The 19,374-nt window shown below is 43.4% G+C and overlaps 1 protein-coding gene and 1 long non-coding RNA gene across 2 annotated transcripts in view; one reads left to right on the forward strand and one right to left on the reverse strand.

The window, feature by feature from the left end:
• Tmem170b (transmembrane protein 170B) overlaps positions 1-19,374 on the forward strand; it is a 40,478-nt gene that overhangs the window by 12,799 nt on the left and 8,305 nt on the right. The window contains exon 2 of the mRNA XM_048420040.3: positions 14,668-14,838. Coding sequence (XP_048275997.1) covers positions 14,668-14,838 — 171 coding nt within the window. The remainder of the gene's footprint in view (positions 1-14,667; positions 14,839-19,374) is intronic.
• Positions 2,307-8,394, reverse strand: LOC146892046 (uncharacterized). The gene is made up of 2 exons (XR_015005159.2): positions 7,789-8,394; positions 2,307-3,228 (listed from the first exon to the last, which is right to left on the reverse strand). It is a non-coding gene; the product is annotated as an uncharacterized LOC146892046 (long non-coding RNA).

The raw sequence follows: 19,374 nt of genomic DNA on the forward strand, positions 1-19,374 counted from the left end.
ACCCTCTAAGACAGTGATTCTCAGCCTTCTCAGTGTTTTGACTCTTTAATACTGTTTGTTGTGATCACTCCCAACCATAAAGTTACTTTGTTGTTACTTCATAATTATAATTTTACTACTGTTATTATTGTAATGCAAATAACTGTGTTTTCCAATGGTCTTAGGCTACCCCTGTGAAGGACTTGTTCAACCTCAGGGGTTACGACTCACAAGTTGAGAACCACTGCTCTAAAACAAATCCTTATGTTCTGTAAGTAGTGACTTCACTAAACTTTTTGGACTTTGTAGTAAGAGGAACGGGCTGCGTTCCTGACGCCCGGTGCCCGGCTAACTTAACCCTCGAAATAACCACACGGAAATTGTATTAATTAAACACTGCCTGGCCCATTATCTCCAGCCCCTTATTGGCTAACTCTCACGTTTTAGTTTAACCCATCTCCACTAATGTGTATTGCCACTTGACTGTGGCTTACCGGCATGAGTCTAACCAGTGTCCATCTTGGAGAGGACACACTGCCTTCTTCTTCCCAGAATTCTGTTCTGTCTACCACGCCCATCTAAGGTCTGCCCTATCAAAAGGCCAAGGCAGTTTTCTTTATTCAATCAATGAAAGCAACACATAGAAAGAAGACCCTCCTACACCAGGACTTGGTAATCCATTTGATCTTTGTCGCAGCTACTCAGTCTGCCATTGTAGCGCAATATCACCCATGGATGGTCTGAGCATACATTCTGGTGTCCATGTAGGATTTTTTATGAAATTTTCCTCTTTGGATTTTAAACAATCTTTGAGTGTGCAATCATTTTTAGCCATAGATTGTTCAGCGACAGCATGGAACAGATATGACTCATAGACTGTATTCATTTATTGGCCCGAATCTAGAGGATCTTACCAAATTATAAATGCATTGTATCCCATAGTGTAATCCGACATTACAAGATCAGAAGTTTCTGCTGTTCACAATGTAGTAGGAGCAATTTCTGTATGTTTGGATTCCCTGAATTCAAAACAAAACAAAACAAAAAAACCCAAACTTTACAATCACCTTATTTGAACACTAGATTATTTTAAAATATCACAGGCATTATTTATATAAAGCTGAATATTATGAATAGTCCCTAAATGTTGTCTTTTGTAGGTGTCAGATTTTTCATCTTGAGGCATAAAGTATGTTGAATACATAGTTTTTATTAGAAAGGTTAGTTGCTGTTTCTTTGTGTATGTGTGTATGCACGTGTGAATGTACCCACGTACGTGTCTGTTGAGGGGAACGTATGCCTGCTTATGCGTAGAGGCCATAAGATGACACCAAGTGCCCTCCTCTATCACTGTTTTTTTGAGGGCAGACTTTCTTCCTGAACAGGGAGCTTATATTTTCTCAGCTAACCTGGAAGCCAGTAAGACCTGGCCATGCTCCTGTCTGTGTCCTAGGGCTAAAGGCATTAGCCACATACCCAGCTGCATGTGTGTTGTGAGGACGTGACCCAGGTCTGCATGCTTGCATAACAGGCCCTCTTAACAGCTGAGCTCTCTCCAGTCCCCGTGTGTTTCTAGTGATAGGTCTTATTCTTGTACTAGAACATTGAAGTAAACATTTCTTATGTAATGGTAGCCATGGTAGTGGTTTCCATCTGTGTTGACAACTGGGAGGATTTGATAGTGATGTATTTGATTAGGTCTTACCTCCAGGGAAGAAGTTGCGTTTTAGGTAATTTTCAGGAGCAGTCTTTAGCTTAATAGAGTATTTTATCTCCTTTGATGAACTAAAAAATATAATAAAGCCTAATTTTTAAAAACTTTATTTTCAGTACAAATGTTGAGAAGTATTTTAGACTCTGTTCAACAGTGAAGACTCTAAAATACTATTACCCATTATCCATCTTATCTATCTGATAACCAATACCCAGTCTTTCGTTGGTTTCTAACAAGCAGGATCATCTAATGTCTACCTTTCTTTGGTGTGTTTTTACTCAGTGTTTTTTAGATGCCTCGAGATTGATTTATCATATACCATGTTTGGAGTAAGTTAAAAGCATAGGAACTGGTTAGTGACTTGGTAGCCAGGGCTGAAGGCTATTACAGATGGGTGCAGGGCTATTTCTTGTTTTGTTTGGAAACTGGAACAAATTATAATTCTCTCAGGTCTTACAAAAAAGTAAGCAAACACACTGCAGTGATCCAGATGAAGTTAGTTTAAGATGACGATTACCGATAGCCTATCTGTGGCAAATGACTAAGAAGACTGAGATAAGTTTTGGATCCCCAGATATCCACCGCTGCTGATTTATAAGCCAATAACACCGAATTAATAAATCCAGATTTAATAAACAGAGCAAAGACTCCTGGGTGACCCTCAGGAGAGGAAAGAATCATGCAGCAAACATGGCTATCATGTTTTAGTTAGCCTGTAGGCATGATCTTGAGCTGCCCCTTGGGGTGGAGCTGAGCCTTGGCAGGCTTTTTGGCGGGAGGGGCTGCCGCTTGGCAAACTTTTTGAGGGGTTTGGGATACGGGGAGTGAGACCAGAGCGTGGAATGAGGCCCCAAGCTAAGAATCCCCAACATCCCAACCTTTTTGGGTCTATATGGACACTGGTAGGGCTTCCACCTAAACACCCCATACTCGTTGGGTATAGAAGTGCCAGTTCAAGTCTGGCTACTTCCTTCAGGCATGGAGAGATGGGGGAAGAAGTTGGGAGTTGGTGGGATCACACTCCTTAGGAGGTGTGAATGAAGAAGCATTTGGTTAACTGCCATTCTGGAGACCTCAGGAACCTGTTTCTTGAGGAGATGGAGAAGGCAAGTTGCTAGGAGAAAAAACAGTTATCTTCAGCCCTATTTGAATGGAGCTAGCCATGGGAATGGTGATGACTGCCAGGAAGAATGGGTTGGAGAAGTGCCTTGGTTGTACAGAAGAAGCAAGGGTGAATGAGCAGGAGAGCAGATATGCCCTTTGTTGGGACTTGTTGGAAAGCCAGGTTCTTGTTGCTGGGTAGGTGCCTACTTGAGCGTAGAGAGGTAGTATACCAGTGGTGAGGTGCCAGGAGCTGGTGCAGGTACTGGTGTATTTGGAGGGCCATCAGTGGTATGGCCTTGGCCCAGGCAGGAGGAGCAAATGTACAAGATGAGCTTAAAACTGGGTAGGATCAAAATGGGCTCTGGAGACTGTTTTCATCAGGCGAGGTTTCCTGATACATAGCAGAGCTTCTCCCAGGAACCTGCGAGTGTCTGTAAAACAAGTGAACAGATTTACATCTTGTTGGCATAATAAAAAGGCTATGGCTTTGGGCTAAAAGGCATGAACAATTTTAGAAGATAACCAGAGGAAATGTAAAACTCTGAACCTCCAGAGTTATATCTGAAACCTGTTAATTTTGGGCTTTAGAACCTATGAACAAAGCACACCTGTCTGTACTTTTAACAGGAAACTTGACTAATGAGTTACCAGCGTGCTTGCAGCCTTGGGGGCCCAGGGGAGCACTGTTAAACTAGTACTCTAGTCATCAACACCACAAAATCTGAGAGGGATAAATCTGACCAGAAGTGACAGCTTTCCAGCTACCTAGGCATCAATCCCAGGTCTCTTTGTGGCCTTTGGCAAACCCAAGTCTCAGAAGCAATACTTGCCTTTAACTGCTAAGCCCAGGAAGCCTGACAGACTTTCCTGTGGAGTAGGGATTGATCTACCTGTCTTGGCAGGATGTGATGATCGATCCCCCTGTGTCCTGTTGTCCAGACCAGGCAGGGTCTAGGCAACGGATGAGGTAAAAGGTAGTTTTCTTTCACCGTGTGGCTGCCTTTGCCACATTTAAAGCAAGCCTCCAGGTGAAAGTTGGAAGTTCTTCTGCAGCCATTCGTCTTCTTGGAGGAGATACAGGATGTTGCCAGGAGCTGGCATGCCCCTCTATCATAAGAAGCTTTTTTGTTAAATGGCATACTCTCAAATCTGTAAAGGTGCTTGATGATCAGGGTATCATTGTCGGTTAGATGTACCTAAGTTAAGCCTATCGTTTAGGCTTAACTTTGAGAGCATATAAATTAAATCTGGACACACAGTTTACCCAGTCAGTTACAGCTGACCAATGTTAGTAAAAGCAAGAAGAGTAGAAGCAATGTTTGAGTCTCAGGTTTTCAGCTGTGGCCCTGAGACCTAGAGCATAATCCTAATTTGTAGAAGGTAGAACCAAGTTATAACATTGTAAAAAATTTAGTGTTTTAAATCAGTGTCGAGGGATTTACTTTTAGGTTACAAAATCTGACTGCCAGTAAGATTCATCCTTGTACATGAATGTAGAGGTGCGACTTTTAATATTTCAGTAAACCAGCATTGTTTTAAACCTTATCTTTTATAAACCTTGTTTTTAGGATAGGACAGGAATTATCATACAGAAATATATCCTAACCCCAGGTATATTGGAGACCTAATGTCTCCTTGGTAGGGCAGTAAAGATGGCAGTGAAGTCTCCCTTTAGCTTAACAAAAATGGTGGTTGTCCACATGGTCACCCTTAGTAAAGGTGGTGGTGATATCATTTGACCTCTGTCTCTGACCTTAGTTAGAATGGCGTGTGCCCACATGTTGTAAGGTATTGGCAGACCATGTGGTGTTTCCCAGAGCATTTTCAGTCTGGAATCATAAGCCTTTAAGATTTTAAAATATATACACATATATACACACAGGCATAAAACAAACATACTGTGGCCACAGTATTCACACATACACACAGAATAGCCAGGACATTCCAACAGAAAGGCGAGCAAAACTTTTCCTAGGAAACTGTCAGCTGACCAACTTAGAAATCTGAAAATAAGAGTTAACATTATATATCAGCATAGAAGCAGAATAAAGACAGTTCCTAGCCATAGCAGGTAGCTGGGCCTCAGTGCTGGGCTCAGAGTGGCAGTGCCTCATGCACCAAAGCCTGGGGAAGGTGGTACCGCAGAAGGAAACTGAGTAGGCAGGAACAAACAAGGAGAGTGGGCTTGGTATAGGTAGAGTGGGCATGGTACTGTGGACCAGCAGGCAGAACAGGCAGAGGGTACAGATTTGTCACAGGAAGACTCATTGCATGGCCAAACCAAATGCCAAAGAAGACTATTGGGTAAAGTCAAAGTGCGTACCTTTCATCGGGCCCTGCCAAAGGTATGCCAATAAGAGAGCAAGGAGAAACAAGAGGTTTATTGAGGATGAAGACAAGGAGAAAAAGGTCATTTTGGAGGTAAGACATGAGCAGGCAAGCAGACAAACAGGGAATAAGGAGGTTGGGGAGGGAAGGGCATGAGAATGAATCGATGGCAGCACAGCACAGGACAGGGGAAGGAGCATGAGAACCAGAACTGACAAGGGCCATTGGAAGAGGGGCAGGAGCCATGTGGAGGACACAGCCCACAGCCGACCGCAGTTTAAGCTGTGGATTTCCCAGACTGTTGGGGGAGAGGGAATGAACAGCCATGTGCTGGGCATGAATCCCAGCATGGCTGGACCAAACATCAGGGAAGCAGAGGCAAACTAGAGTGAGCATCCAAAAAAGCAACAAGTCAGGGAAACCGGGAGAGCAGTTGGACGGAAGCATGAAATACAGGCAGGCAGAGAATCAAGGAGATTGCCCACAGACAGAAACTGAGCAGGGAGAAAGGGCGGAGACAGAGACAGACAGCCGGGGAAAGGGGGCCGGAGTGCAGTACTCATGAACCTGGCAGTTCTCTTCATTTGAGCAAATTATAGTTTTCCTGTGATTGCTGCTGGGGAGTTGGTCCTCAGACAGACTTGCTTGCCCAAAAGGGCATGTTGAAATGTCAAGAAATTAAAAACAATGGTAGTAGCTCTTAACTTAACCTATTTAGATATTAGCAACAGAGGTCAGTGTTTTCTAAGATGAACAGTATAGTGTAATTCAGAGAGAGTAACAAGGAACCATGAAAATAAACTTAACTTTGGGGTGGTTGTTCAGAGTTAGCTTGACAGATGACTCTGGGTTGGTTCTCAGGACCTCTTGAGTTGTATTTTAGTATATTGATCTTTTGCTATCTTAGGTCTTTGTGAAACGCTGAGCTTGAAATTCCCCTTTCCTTGTTAACTACATTTATTATATAGAGGCAACTTAGTCAGTGGGTAAATAATCCCATTTTTATGTTAGATATGTGTTAGCTATAGTCAAGAATTATTTCCTTGTGTATTACAAGGACATGGAAGAGGCCTTTAGGAGAAGTAAATCGATTCAGCTTTCCTGAGTGGGTGGGAAATACAGGGTTTTGTTGACTTCTGTTACTGGACTGTTTGTGACCACCATGAGACCGTGCTTGTCCGAGTAGGATGTGGAAGGCCCCGCCCAACGACACTAACCCTCTTCCGTACATTCTCACTGTTAGGTTCACTTTGAGAACGTATATCCTTTAATATATGAATATCTATTAAGATAGTTAAACTTTTGAATTCTTAATGCAACTTACTCTAATCGAAGCTGATTGTTCTGAGATGACCATAGAATGAAAGCATGATTTTCCTTAGAGTTAAAGAGAAAACCCTTTAAAAAAGACAAGCTTTATCTGTTTTTCCTTAATTATCAGTGTCTTTGCCTTTTGTTAGGAAATATGTGTGGTATTTTAGCACACATCATAAAATACATCAGATGTCTCTTCCTTGGAATGAATTCAAGTTTTTTTGAGTCCATTCTTTGTGTGTGGCAGGAGAAAGTCCATATTCTCACTTTTGTCTTCTGTATTTCTGCCCTTTTCCTCATGATTAAGCTTTTCATTCTGAGATAACTACAGCTCCACAGCAGTGGTAGGAAATAGTACACAGGAGAGCTGGTTGACCCTTTATGTAGCTGGCCATAGTGAGTCGAAGCCGAGTTCCTGATACTGATTGAGTTTGCCAGCTGTACTCAGCTTCCTCCAGAATTGTGTGTGTGCTTGCTCCCGTTGTGCATGTGTTCTCCGTGTATGTGCGTGTTTAGTGTGGCTGTCTTTATCACTCAGTGTGTTCACTGACTTGCAGTGAGGAGCAGCTCCATTGCCATAGATATGTCTTATGCTGCCCTTTTTTACCTTTATTTCGTTTTCCAGATAGGTTTTCTGTTTTTAAATTTTTTGTCATTTATTGCCTTGACTTAAGAATTTATATCCATGCTTTACACATTTTAGCTTAGTTATCTCTTAAAATAATGGTTTAGAAAATGGACATATGAAGAAACCCATTCATTGTTTCTCTACTCTCACAGGGAAGACTCTGTGACCAATGTAATGAGCAGTTCTTCAGGGAATCAACTAGGTGTTCTATAATTCAGTTCAGTTCTGACATTCCACCTGAGTTAGCACCCGATCTCTCAAATGAAGGGCTCAGTGCCACAGGACCGGCTCACTCCAGACGCTAGTTCACAGTCTGTATTTTCCTCACACTGGATGTTTTAGGAAGCCCCATCTGAGAGACCACATGTTACTCAGGAAATTAGTGTCTTCTCTTTGGGCTTGTAGTCTTGTGAATAAGAATTTAAGAACAAGCTCAGAAAGCAGCTCCAAGATAATTTTATTGAATTTTTTGTTTTTTTTTTTAAACAAAATAGTAGGGCAGCAAGCTGGAAATCTTAACAGCTGTCTGTAACATGAAGGCCGGCTTGTTGGGGTATCTGTTCCCGCCCGGTACCCCACTGCCGGCACACCCCAAGGAAAATCACACACAGGACTCCATAAGGTTATAAACTGATTGGCCCATTAGGTCAGGCTACTTATTAGTTCTTATGACTTATCTTAACCCATTATTCTAATCTATGTTAGCCATACGGCTACGTACCTTTCTTAGCTGGACAAGTTACATGCTGCCTCTTTGGTGGTCTGCGCAGGAGTGGCAGAGGAAGCTTCTGCTTCCAGAATACTCCCAGTCTCTTTGCTACTTCCTGTCTGGCTTTCCCGCCTATACTGCCTGCCTGGCCAATCAGCGTTTTATTAAAATATGATTGACAGAATACAGATAATTCTTCCGCACCAGCTGTCAGGAGGAAGGAGATGGAGAATTAGAAGAGAAGAAAACGTGCTGTTTGAGTTAGGAATTAGGGTTAGCAAGCAGACACATGGCAGACAAGAAGCCTATGACAAGGGGCAGAGTGTATGTCTTCAGGGGACAAGGAAAGAAGCCCAGAGTGTCAAAGGAAGCCTTCCCAGGCTCTGGCCAGTATCTGGAGGGAAGTACGAGATGAAAAGCAGGAAAACTGTAAGTCACTAGGCAGTGAACAGTTCATCTCTTGTCTTTGGCTGGAAGCAGAAGTCATCTTTGATTCTCTGGCCAGGAATGCCAAGAGGAGCTCTAGTTTCTTCTCTCCCCTGAATGAGCACTTTCAGCTGTACTTGAACAGGTGATTCAGGAAGTAAAAAGTCTTAGCTGCCTGCTGGTGGCTCTGCAAGTGACTGTTCCAGGAGTGGGAGGTTTCTGGGAAAGAAAGGTACAAAGGTGATAGTTACTCCTTCTATCTTTTATAAGGGTAAATGAGTCTTCCTGGGAGATGGCCACTGGCCAGGTAATTGACAGGCCTAGCTGGATTAACTCTTAAAGGAGGCAATGACACTATGTAATATTCTAACCTTTGGAACAGATCAGAATGGCATGTTTCTACCCAGGGCCAGAATAGATTCTTTATGGAGTTTATCCTCAGTGACCTTTAAGGTTCCTGTAATATTCCTCCTTCAAGAATGGGCACTTAAAACCTTTTAGGTGATAGGCTGAAATTGAGGAATAGATATACATTATTTTCACCAAGAAAACCTGGAGTTTCAGCTCCAAAGTTGTTCACCAGAGGAAATGAATGTCTGGAGTTTGCGTCACCCATTCATGCACAGCCTGCAGGCAGGCTGCTCATTTAGGAGGAGATAAGAAACTAGGACTTTGTAGTGGCCAAGGACCAAAATAGAATTCTTTACTTTTGGGGACCTGTCCCTAAATTGCCTAGCTGATTTCTGTCCCCTGTCCTTATCAATACTTCTGACCAGAGGTAGATTAGGGATTTTTATGTCCTCTACTTGAGATTTGGTTATTTACTAAGTGGTTCACAGGACTCATAGAGATACTTAATATTTCCCTGTTTATTATAAAAGATACAATTCAGAGATGACCAGATCAAGGAGTGTTGACTAGTTTTTTATCTACTTGGCACAAGGTAGAGTGATCATAGAGGAGGGAGCCTCAGCTGAGAAAATGCCACCTTAAGATCAGACTGTAGGCCAGCCTGCAGGGTATTTCCTTAATTAGTGATTGATGGGGGAGAGCCCAGCCCATTGTAGGTGGGGCCACGCTTGGACTGGTGGTTCTGGGTTCTGTAAGAAAACAGACTGAGCAAGTCAAGAAGAGCAATCCAGTAAGGAGCACTTCTTGGTGGCCTCGGCATAAACTCCTGTCTCCAGGTTCTGTCCTGACTTCCTTCAACAATGAACAGTGATTTGGAAATGTAAGCCAAATAAACCTTTTTCTCCCCAAGTTGTCTGGTCTTAGTGTTTCATCACAACAATGATAGCCCTAACTAAGACAGATTTGGTACCAGGAGTGGGGTATTGCTTTGACAGACTTGACCATTCTAGGACTGTGGAAGGAGTTTGGAACTTTAGGATAGAAAAGCCATTTAGTGTTCAAAGCTCAGCGAACTGTTCTGTAGGAACTCAGAGGATAAGAACATTGAGAGCAATGCGGACAATGGAGAACTGGCTCATGGTCTTTCAGAGGGAAGTTTTGAGAGTCCCTTAATGTCTATCAGAGCCATTTGCTATTTTGAGTTAAGAATCTGTGATTCTAATAGGCTGAGGCTGAAGAAACAGCAGTGATTAACAAGATCCACTGAAGTAAAACCTTTGCTTAACTGAGATAGTTTATGCTGGTTAGATGGAACTGAGATATTAGCTGTGATTAACAAGAGACAAGCATCACTGAGTTAAAATCTGAAAAGTGTTCCTCAGGGTCAGCATATTCCTTACTTGGGTGTGTTACTCTGACCCATATACCAAGTGACTTGGAAAGCTGCTAGCTTTGAATAGGGCTTGGGACAAGGGAAGGCTCTGTTCTATAACAGGTCCAGGCTGTTGTGCAGGCTGCTCTACTCCTTGGACCATATGATCCAGCAGGCTTGAGGGTACTTGAGGTGGCAGTGGCAGTGGCAAATGGGGATGCTGTTTGGGGTTTTTGGCAGGCCTCTATAGGTGAATCACAGAAGAGACTTTTGGGATTTTGGAGCAAGACTTTACCATCATCTGCACACAACTATTCTCCCTTTGAGAGACAGCTCTTGGCCTGCTTTGGGGCTTTAATGGAAACTGTAATGGGCCACCAAGTTGCCATGCTGTCTGAACTGTCCATCATGAGCTGGGTGTTATGACCCACTAAGTCATAAAGTAGAATGTGCCCAGCAGCAATCCATTTTCAAACGGAAGTGGTATATATGTGATAGGACCCACTCAACAGATGTCCTCAGGGTTTATCTGTGTTGAACCATGTGACAGAATTTCCTGTCCTTTTAAAACAGAATAATGTCCTATGATCTATGTATGTGATGTGTTGTTTGTTCATGTGTTGTTGCACACTTGGGTTGCTTTTGCCTCCCAGTTGTGGTGAATATGATAGCATGAGCTTGGCTGTGCCAGTAAAGCATCTAGTCTACCTTCGTTCTTTGGGTTATTGTATTAGTTCCTTTTCTGTTCCTGTGATAAAATATTCTGACTAAAATCAACTTAAGGAAGATAGATTTATCCTGGCTTCCCATTCCGGGGGTTCGAGTCCATCATAGTAGGGAAGGCATGGCATGGTGGCAGGAACAGGCAGCTGGCTGAACTCGGGTCTCACACACACAGGAAGCAGAGCTAGAAGAACTGGGTAGGAAGGGAGGTGACACTGAAGTCCACAGAGCTCCACCTCCTAAAGGTGCTGCGTCTTTCCTGGATCTTTCTACCACCTACTGGGGATCAAGTGTACAAATACGTTAGCCAGCGGGGACATTTGTCCTTCAGTCTACCACAGGCTCATGATACAAAATGTGTGCAGTCCAACTTTAAAAGTCCCTACAGTCTTTTAACAGCCATCACACTATTCAAAAGTTCAAAGTCTCTTCTAAGACTCAAAGAAATCTCTTGACTGTGACCCCTGACCTGTGAAACTGAAAACAAATTACACACTTTCAGCATATAATTCTCAGAATATACATTTCACTCCAAAACGTGGGTTATGGGGGCAGAATGAAGAAACACTGTACCAAAGCAAGACTGAAACCCAGCAGGGGAAACCCTAAATCCTGTAGCTCCACATCTAGTCTTTAGAGCTTCAGTTTCAAAGGGCTTAGATGGCACTGCCCCTCTAGTTTTTCCGATTGCCGTGAACATCTCTTGGGCTGGTTTCCACTCCTGGATGCAGATCTCTTTGGCCGTTATCTCCGGACTCTGGCATCTCCAACATCTTGGGATCCCTACCACACCCCAGGCTTCACAGGGCTCACAGCTTTACACAGTGACCTCTCAGAGGCTCTGAACTTGCCACATGTTACCTGGCCTCAAGTTCTGAGATGACTAATCTTGGTTCTCAGCTTGACTGAATCTAGAGTAACTAAAACCACACAACTGGATGTACCTGTGAAGGATTTTTTTTTTTGATTGGACCATTTGATATAGAAGATCTACCCTAAGTCCAAATCATTTGAAGTTGGAAAACCCAAACTAAATCTAGGCCACAGTTTTTGGTGGCTTCCCACATAAAATGACATTGAAGAAGGGAACTTTTGTTTTTACATGCTTCTTGTCACTCTTACTAGCAAGTCCATCTCTCCTGCTGCTGAGACATTCCTTTGCTGTGTGAAACCCTACTTTGGGATTCCAGTGTAGACCAGAACAATCAGCTCTCTAGGACTTTGAGACTCTGGCTCCAGCCTGGGACTACTGAGACATCCAGCCATGTGAACTGAACAGCTGTAGGATTCTTGACTTTTCTGTCAAGAGACAGCTATTGTTGGACTAGCTAGACATAATAAATCCCCTTTTAATGTTTCTATAGATTCATTCTATCAGTTTGTTCCCCTAGAGAACCCTGACAAATACAGCAACTCTCTGAAACTGTGAAGGAAGAACCCATGACCTCCTTTACCGTGCATCTTTCATACCCCAAAAACCAGATCAAGTGGATGACGCTGCTAAGCTCAGCTGCCAGAGTGAAATGGATCCTAGCCCTTCCCTTAGACCATAGTTATAGATGCTTCTGTATGATGCAGGTGTGGATGAACTTGGCTAAGTGTTTGTTTTCTGGGAACAGAACCCTTTAGGCTTTCTCCTGTCACATGGTGTATGTTTGTAGGGTGAGGCCGTGACCTCAGAGCACCTTCATCCCAGTGCAGAGCACAAAGCTTCCCTCCCTTTAGTGATATCTGTCTCTTTAACAGTCACAGCCTCTTTTTCAGCACGTGACCCTACTGCAGTCTTCTGCTTCCTACCACTCTTTTCCTCTCCAAGCTGCACATTTTGCTCTCTCTGCCCTGCAAGTTGCTTCTCTTCCTGGGAGGCCTGCATCAGAGTAGTCAGAAATAACCATACCATAGATCTGGGGCTGTGCTGCCAGAAATTCCCCCTGCCTAATAAATTAGCCCATTGCTCTTTTTTCTGTCCTCAAAGAGGGTCTCAGGGCATGAGCAGAATACAGCCAGATTCTTTGTCAAATACCACATGAATGGCCTGTATCCATTCCCCTCGTCCTCATAATCCAAGCCTCCACTTTTCACATTTCTTTTAGCATTATCTGCCACTAATAGCCTTTTAAATTCTGCTTCCAACATTCAACAACTTTTCCAGCCTAAAATTCTAGACAAAAAGTAACACAGACATCCTACTTTCCTTGTTACTAATTTCTGTTCTTGTTTCATTCTAATGCTGTGGCAAAAACCATGATCAACAGCACGTGAGGGGAGAAAAGCGCTTGTTCTACACTTCCAGATCACAGTCCGTCACTGTGCTCATCCTCAGCCGTCCCGCTAGTCCCCTGTCTCCCTCCCTCCTTTCCTAATGACCAAAACATTTGTCTCTTTCTCTTTACTTACATTTTGTTACATATATAACGATGTATAAATAGAACCTGCTGAGTCCACTTAGTTTTGTTTGTATATGTTCTAAGGACTGAGCACTTGGTGTTGGATACCTCTCGCAAGGATGGCTTTCCCTCTCTTAGCAGTCATTCATCGCCTATAGCTCTTCATCTAGGGTTGAGGCTTTGTAAGACTTCCCTCATCCACTTTGCCATGCTAACTCATAAGCTAGCTTTTTTAAAGTTTATTTATTTTTATTCTATGAATGTGAGTATTTTGCTTATGCATATATGTGTGTGTGTGCCAGGTGCCCATGGATGCTTTGGATCCCCTGAAGTTTAAGACAGTTGTGAGCTATCTTGTGGATGCTGGGAAGTGAACTTTGCTCTTAACTGCTAGGCCATCTCTCCAGCCCCCAGCTCGCTTTCTTATACAGTCTAGGTATGATGCCACCCATAGTGGGCTGTGCCCTCTTACAGCAATCATCCATTAAGACAGTTCCTCAGAAACAGAACATCTGATCTGATAGTTCTTCAGTCGAGGTTCTTTTTTTCCCAGGTCACTCTGGGTTTTGTCGCATTGACAGTAAAACTAACCAACACAGATACATACGGAGACACGGCATTGGATCGTATGGTTTTTGAGGAACTGCCATTCTGTTTTTCACGGTAATGTGTCATTACAAATGTCCACTGTGATGTTTGGATAAATAGGGCTTACTTTAAAAAAGTGTCTCTTTGTAGTGACCTGACAGGAAACACAAGTAGCACAAACAGCGGAGGAGCTTCTTCCTCGTAGGATGTTTGCTTCCCAGAGAGCGCTCTCTTGAGTGTGACTAAACATGGTAGACAGCTTTTCAGTTAGAAGCAACTTTCTCTGAATTACTTCACATGAAACAAGTGTGTTATTACAGAGAAACTGGGGTGTTAGCTTCTATTTTAGGATAGGAATGTGACAGACCTCAGAAGTCACTGAAATATTAGACTTGGTGGCCTCTTATCTTTGATGGGTCTATTTCCTTTCTTTCTTTCTATACTGTAACTTGCACTGTACGAGGAGGAAATAGGTTTAACTTCAGTTACCCAAAGATGGAGGAGAGTCAGTGCATCCCAATCAAATATTCCCAAGGAAAGGGAAGAATTGGCCTCACCTGGAACAGCTGCTGCCTCTATTGACTGTGCCTCTCGGATGTGGCCAGGGAGATCGAGTTACACAAGCACAGGGCATCAATGGTATGAGAGACAGTAGGGTGTGCTCTGTCCCTGTGGTATATTAAGACAACAGTGAACAGCCCATTGGGAGCATTTGAAGAAAACATAAAGGATTGTGAAGTCCTGGGTAAGATTATTAAAGTGACAGGAGATGAGCTGATGGATTGCTTTCTAAATGGGATATGGAGAGGAAATGGCAGTGTGGCCGTTACCTTCTGAGGTCATGAAGGAGTTCTTCCCCATCAAGCATTAGCAATAATGATAATCACTGACTTGCTTAGTAATGCCTGTGTCAGACAGCAGGCTAGACCTTTTTAGATGCAGATCTCACTGAGGCTTCTCCTCAGGCCTGACTGTTCACTGTTTGCTGATGGGCTCTCTAACCTGTATTTCTGCAGCAGGACTAACCCTGTTCTTTCCTTTCAGAGATGTGGTACTGGATCTTCCTCTGGGCTCTCTTCTCCTCTCTGTTCGTCCACGGTGCTGCAGGCGTGCTGATGTTTGTGATGCTGCAGAGGCACAGACAGGGCAGAGTGATCTCCGTCATTGCTGTCAGCATCGGCTTTCTGGCTTCTGTAACTGGAGCAATGATTACTAGTAAGTTGACTTGTTATGTTTAAGGACCTAATTTTATGTGTAGTTATTGATTTCGTCAGTACTGTCCTCGTTGTAAAGAAAGCTTTATCTTTTGTGTAGATTGCTCCCCAACACTGTACAACCAGGGTCTCCACCACAAAGAATTCACTTATCACCAGACAGATGGCTGCATCTCACTGTGTGAATATTTGCTCTGCGGGAATTCATGGGGAATGGACTGGCAAGGGGCAAGGGTTCAGTTTGAAAGTGTTTTATAGAAAAAGTAGTTTCTGCTTTAAAGACACCTACTGTTTACTAAGAAAGGAAGGTAGCCACTAAAATACATCAGTAACAGTTATCATTTAAGAACGTGAAAATACAGCCTTTGAGTCTGTAGGGTCATCTGCCTGTAACAACATATAATTGCATTTCTTCCTGTACCACATATTATGACAAAACTTCTCTGCCTCAGGAAATGTACAAGTTTTCTGCTGAACTGTCTCGCTTACGTATATCCTGGTTTTGTTCCCCTGGCTGTCCCCTGGAACTGAATTTGGCCCTGCTCCACCCTGCTCTTCAGAGAGTTCTGATTTCTGGGGTTGCTGACAGAGCAGAACCTCCTTGCCTCCTGGGAGCCCCACAGCTGCTTTCTTACTAGGTTGTGCTTACAGGTGGTGACTTCTCCGCTGCTTTTGAGGTGTACACTGGCATGGCACCCTCTTCTACGCAGCTGGGGTAGCTCAGTGCTGCACTGCGTCTGTTTCGGGGCTCTCCCTCCACAGAGGACTTCTGAAAGTTGATCCTGGCCCCAGTATGAGAAAGGTCTTATCTTTATAGTACAAGGTCTCCTTCCTTTACCTGCTCCAGAGTGATGACCATGTCTTGTTTGAAGAGGGAAGTAGTCTCCCTGTGTCTAACTACATCTTCTGACCTCAAGATGGTATCAAAACACAAAACACCTGTGGGAATAGTGATTGTCAGTCTCTCTCTCCTTTTTAATCTCTTCTTTACTGTTTGGTTTCCTGGGTTGGCTTATTTGGGGATATTGTGTGACTTGATCCTGTGGTATCTTGTCCACCTTGTCCCAGGTCAGCTTTGAAATGGGGCCCAGGTCCAGCTGCTGGGGTCGTAAGAGAGTTGTCTGGAAAAGCTGGCGTGAGTGCTAAAGGATCTCCAAATGCCAGCCAGAAAGTTTGAATTTTTTCCCCGCAAGCCATAGAGAACACGTGGATATTTATCTTTTTCTTTTTAAGAGATTCATATTGGTGTTTTGCCTGCCTGTACATCTGCGCACTGTGTACATGCAGTACATACAGAGGCCAGAAGAGGGCATTGAATTCTCTGGAACTGGAGTTCCAGGAGGTTGTTAGTTGCCATGTGGGTACTGGGGACTGAACCCAGGTCTGCAGGAGCAGAACAGTAAGTGCTCTGACGCTCTGAGCCAACTCCAGGCCACGGGGAGATATTTTAAAGGGAAAAGCTCTTCAATAGATTGTTTGTTCTGTAACTGTATGCGAAGTACATAAAAAGAAACGATGAAACTCTGAGAAGCTCTGAGAGAGCGGGCTCTCAACTGCCACACCCACTAATGCTAACTAGAGAGTGAATTCTCAATACTGTCGGCTGGGTGATGGAGCAAAGGAGGAGAAGAAAGAAGGATGTGGGGAGAAAGAAGGAGTGTACTGTTCTGCCCATACACCATGGGACCGGTCTCGAGTCAGTGAAGGGGCTGGAGATTAAAACATGCACACGTTTTAAAACAGCACGCACGCGCACGTGCGCACACCCACCCACACACACACACACACACACACACGTCATCCTTGAAACAATAATGCCCCTTTTATTATGTTCCAGGGCAGCTTATATAGGGTTCTTCTTGACTAATGGCTACACCCTAGCTCTCAGGATTTTTCAGCTGCAGGCCCACCAGAAACCACTCCCCTACCATCAGAAACTCATGAGGGTCTGCTGCCCAGAGCAGCTGCAAGCACAGGAAAACAAACTGTTGAAAATTCAGGGTCTGAGGGTCTGCAGTCCCCAACAAAGGAGAATAAAGGGGAAGAAGAATTAAGAGGTACAAGTAGAGTCAGTATTTGTGTCAGGTCCGTGCTAAGTGATGACGGTGTGCTGCTCACTGTGGTGACTGACATTTAAGGAGACAAGAAGGGGCAACCACTGGGGCTACTGTTGTAACTGGGACTATAAGCAGAGGAGGGAGAAGCAGTTTGCTCAGGTGTTGTAAACACTATGCTTGTGTCTATGTCATTGTAGGATTCTGAAGGGTGTGTGAGAAATTTAATTCTACTTCTGTTTATGTCTAATATGGGTCTATGCATGGAACCCACTTTCAGTTCCATCACAAATATAGTAAGCTCATGGGTTTTTTTTTTCTTGTGGGGTGTTTTGCTGTTGTTTTAGGGTTTTTTGTTTTTGTTTTTGTTTTTTGAGATAGGATTTCTTTGTGTAGCCCTGACTGTCCTGAAACTCACTATGTGGACCAGGCTGGCTCACAGGAGATCCACCTGCCTCTGTCTTCGAGTGCTGGGATTAAAGGCAGGTGCCAGCACCACCCAACAAGTTGGTAATTTTTAAAAACTGCAATGAAATGTTTTGAAATCCTTGAAAATGTAAGTCTGCCACAATTTCAGATAAAAATTTGGTTCTCAGGTTAGCAAGAATAAACAGAAATGTTTTGTTACTTATTTTTTTGGCTTTCAACCATGAATTAAGAAAAGTAGCTAGACTATTTAACTGTGTATCTTTTCTTTTTTTTTTTTTTAAAAAAAAGCACTTTTCCATTTTTATTTTATGTATATTGGTGTTCTGCCTTCATATGTGTCTGTGCACTACATGTGTGCAGTGTTCTTAGAGGCCAGAAGAGAATGTTGGATCCCCTGAAACTGTACTTACAAATGATGCTTGTGAGCCACCATGGAGGTGCTAAGAATCAAACCCAGGTTCTCAGGAGGAGCAGCCAATGCTTTTAACCACCTAGTCATCTCTCCAGCCCCTCTATGTCTTTTCATAACGTAGTTTGTTGGTGGCTTATATAGCTATATATTGACCCTAACAGTTGCTGTATATCATCAGTAAGATGCTGATGGGATGAATATTGGCATATACCCATTGTGTTTATTACTTAGACTTTACTTCCAGGATAAAGCTGGGTATCTTAGTTATTTTTCTCATGCTGGCTAGTATTGATATTATCAGATTTGATTTAAACCAAAAGAAAAAAAGAAAAAAAAGTGTGGGCTGGGGTGGCGTTAGGGAGGTGACTCAATGGGTATGAGTACTTGCTGTGTAAATGTGAGGACGTCGGTTGGTGTCCCAGCTCCACGCAAAACCCCAGGTGTGGCCATGCAAGCCTGTAGCCCCAGCACTGGTGAGGGGTGGAAGTTCTGGAGGTTAGGGGTTCACTGACCCTTGCTTAGATAGTCTAGCTGCAAAGTGATGAGCTTCAGGTCCAGTTCAGTGTCTCAAGGGAGTAAGATAGAGTGACAGTAGAGGATGCCAGGATGCCAGCCTCCTCATTTCACCTCTGCATAGGAGCAAACACAGCCTCCCCTCCTCCTACCCCTACATACATACGGGGTTTGCTTTTGTTTTGTTTTGTTTTTGTTTGTTTTGAGACAGGGTTTCTCTTTGTAGCCCTGGCTGTTCTGGAACTCTCTTTGTTGATCAGGCTGGCCTTGAACTCAAAGATTTGCCTGCCTCTGCCTCTGTTGCTGGAGTGCTGGGATTAAAGGCGTGTGCCACCATACCTCATTATAAATAAAATTTTAAGAAGAAATGAGTCTATGTAGTGCCCAATTCTAGCTGGCTAATCTTTTATAAACATTTTAGCCAATCTAAAGGTGTAGGGTGACATCTTTTATTGATTTCATGTGTATTTCTCTGTTTCCCGATGGGTCTCAGCATCTCTTCCGTCACTCACTGCACAGTTTTCCCTTCTGCATATGGCTTTGATGCTGTGCTTTTCTGTGGATGCACCTGTTCCCTTCTTACTCCATTCCACATGCTTCTCATGTTGGCCTGTCTGGGGCTTTGCCGATGTCTTTTCCCAGGCTCTTACCACTTCCCTTCATCCAATGAGTTTATTGAGTAGAAATATTTAAATAGCAATGTAATCAGCTTACATTTTTTCCCCATTTATGGTTTATAATTTGGGGCTTTTAAGAAATTCTATCACATGCCAGAATAAAAAGACATTTTGATATATATTCTTTATTTTATACCTTTACCTATTATAGTAAGGTCTTTAACTCATCTAGAGCAGGAGTCAGCAAAAATCTTTTTAAAGGGGCAGATTGTAAATGTTCCAAAGAAAACTGTTCACAGAAACAGGCGTCTGGTAGTGGGACCATAACTCATTCCTGACCCAAGTCCCCCTTTGTTTTTAGCGTTAGGTGGGATCCCCTCTTACATGGTAAGTCACTTTTCACCCCAGCACCCACTGAAGTACTCACCAGTTGCTGATCGGTCTGTGGGTGCTGCCTTCTTGTTCGCTGTATTCTCAAGGTTCAGGGATCCTTCTCTCAGCTCTTGTGATTT

This window comes from Myodes glareolus, chromosome 14 (assembly GCF_982192425.1).
Source record: "Myodes glareolus chromosome 14, mMyoGla1.1, whole genome shotgun sequence".
In the NCBI taxonomy this organism is placed as follows: domain Eukaryota; kingdom Metazoa; phylum Chordata; class Mammalia; order Rodentia; family Cricetidae; genus Myodes; species Myodes glareolus.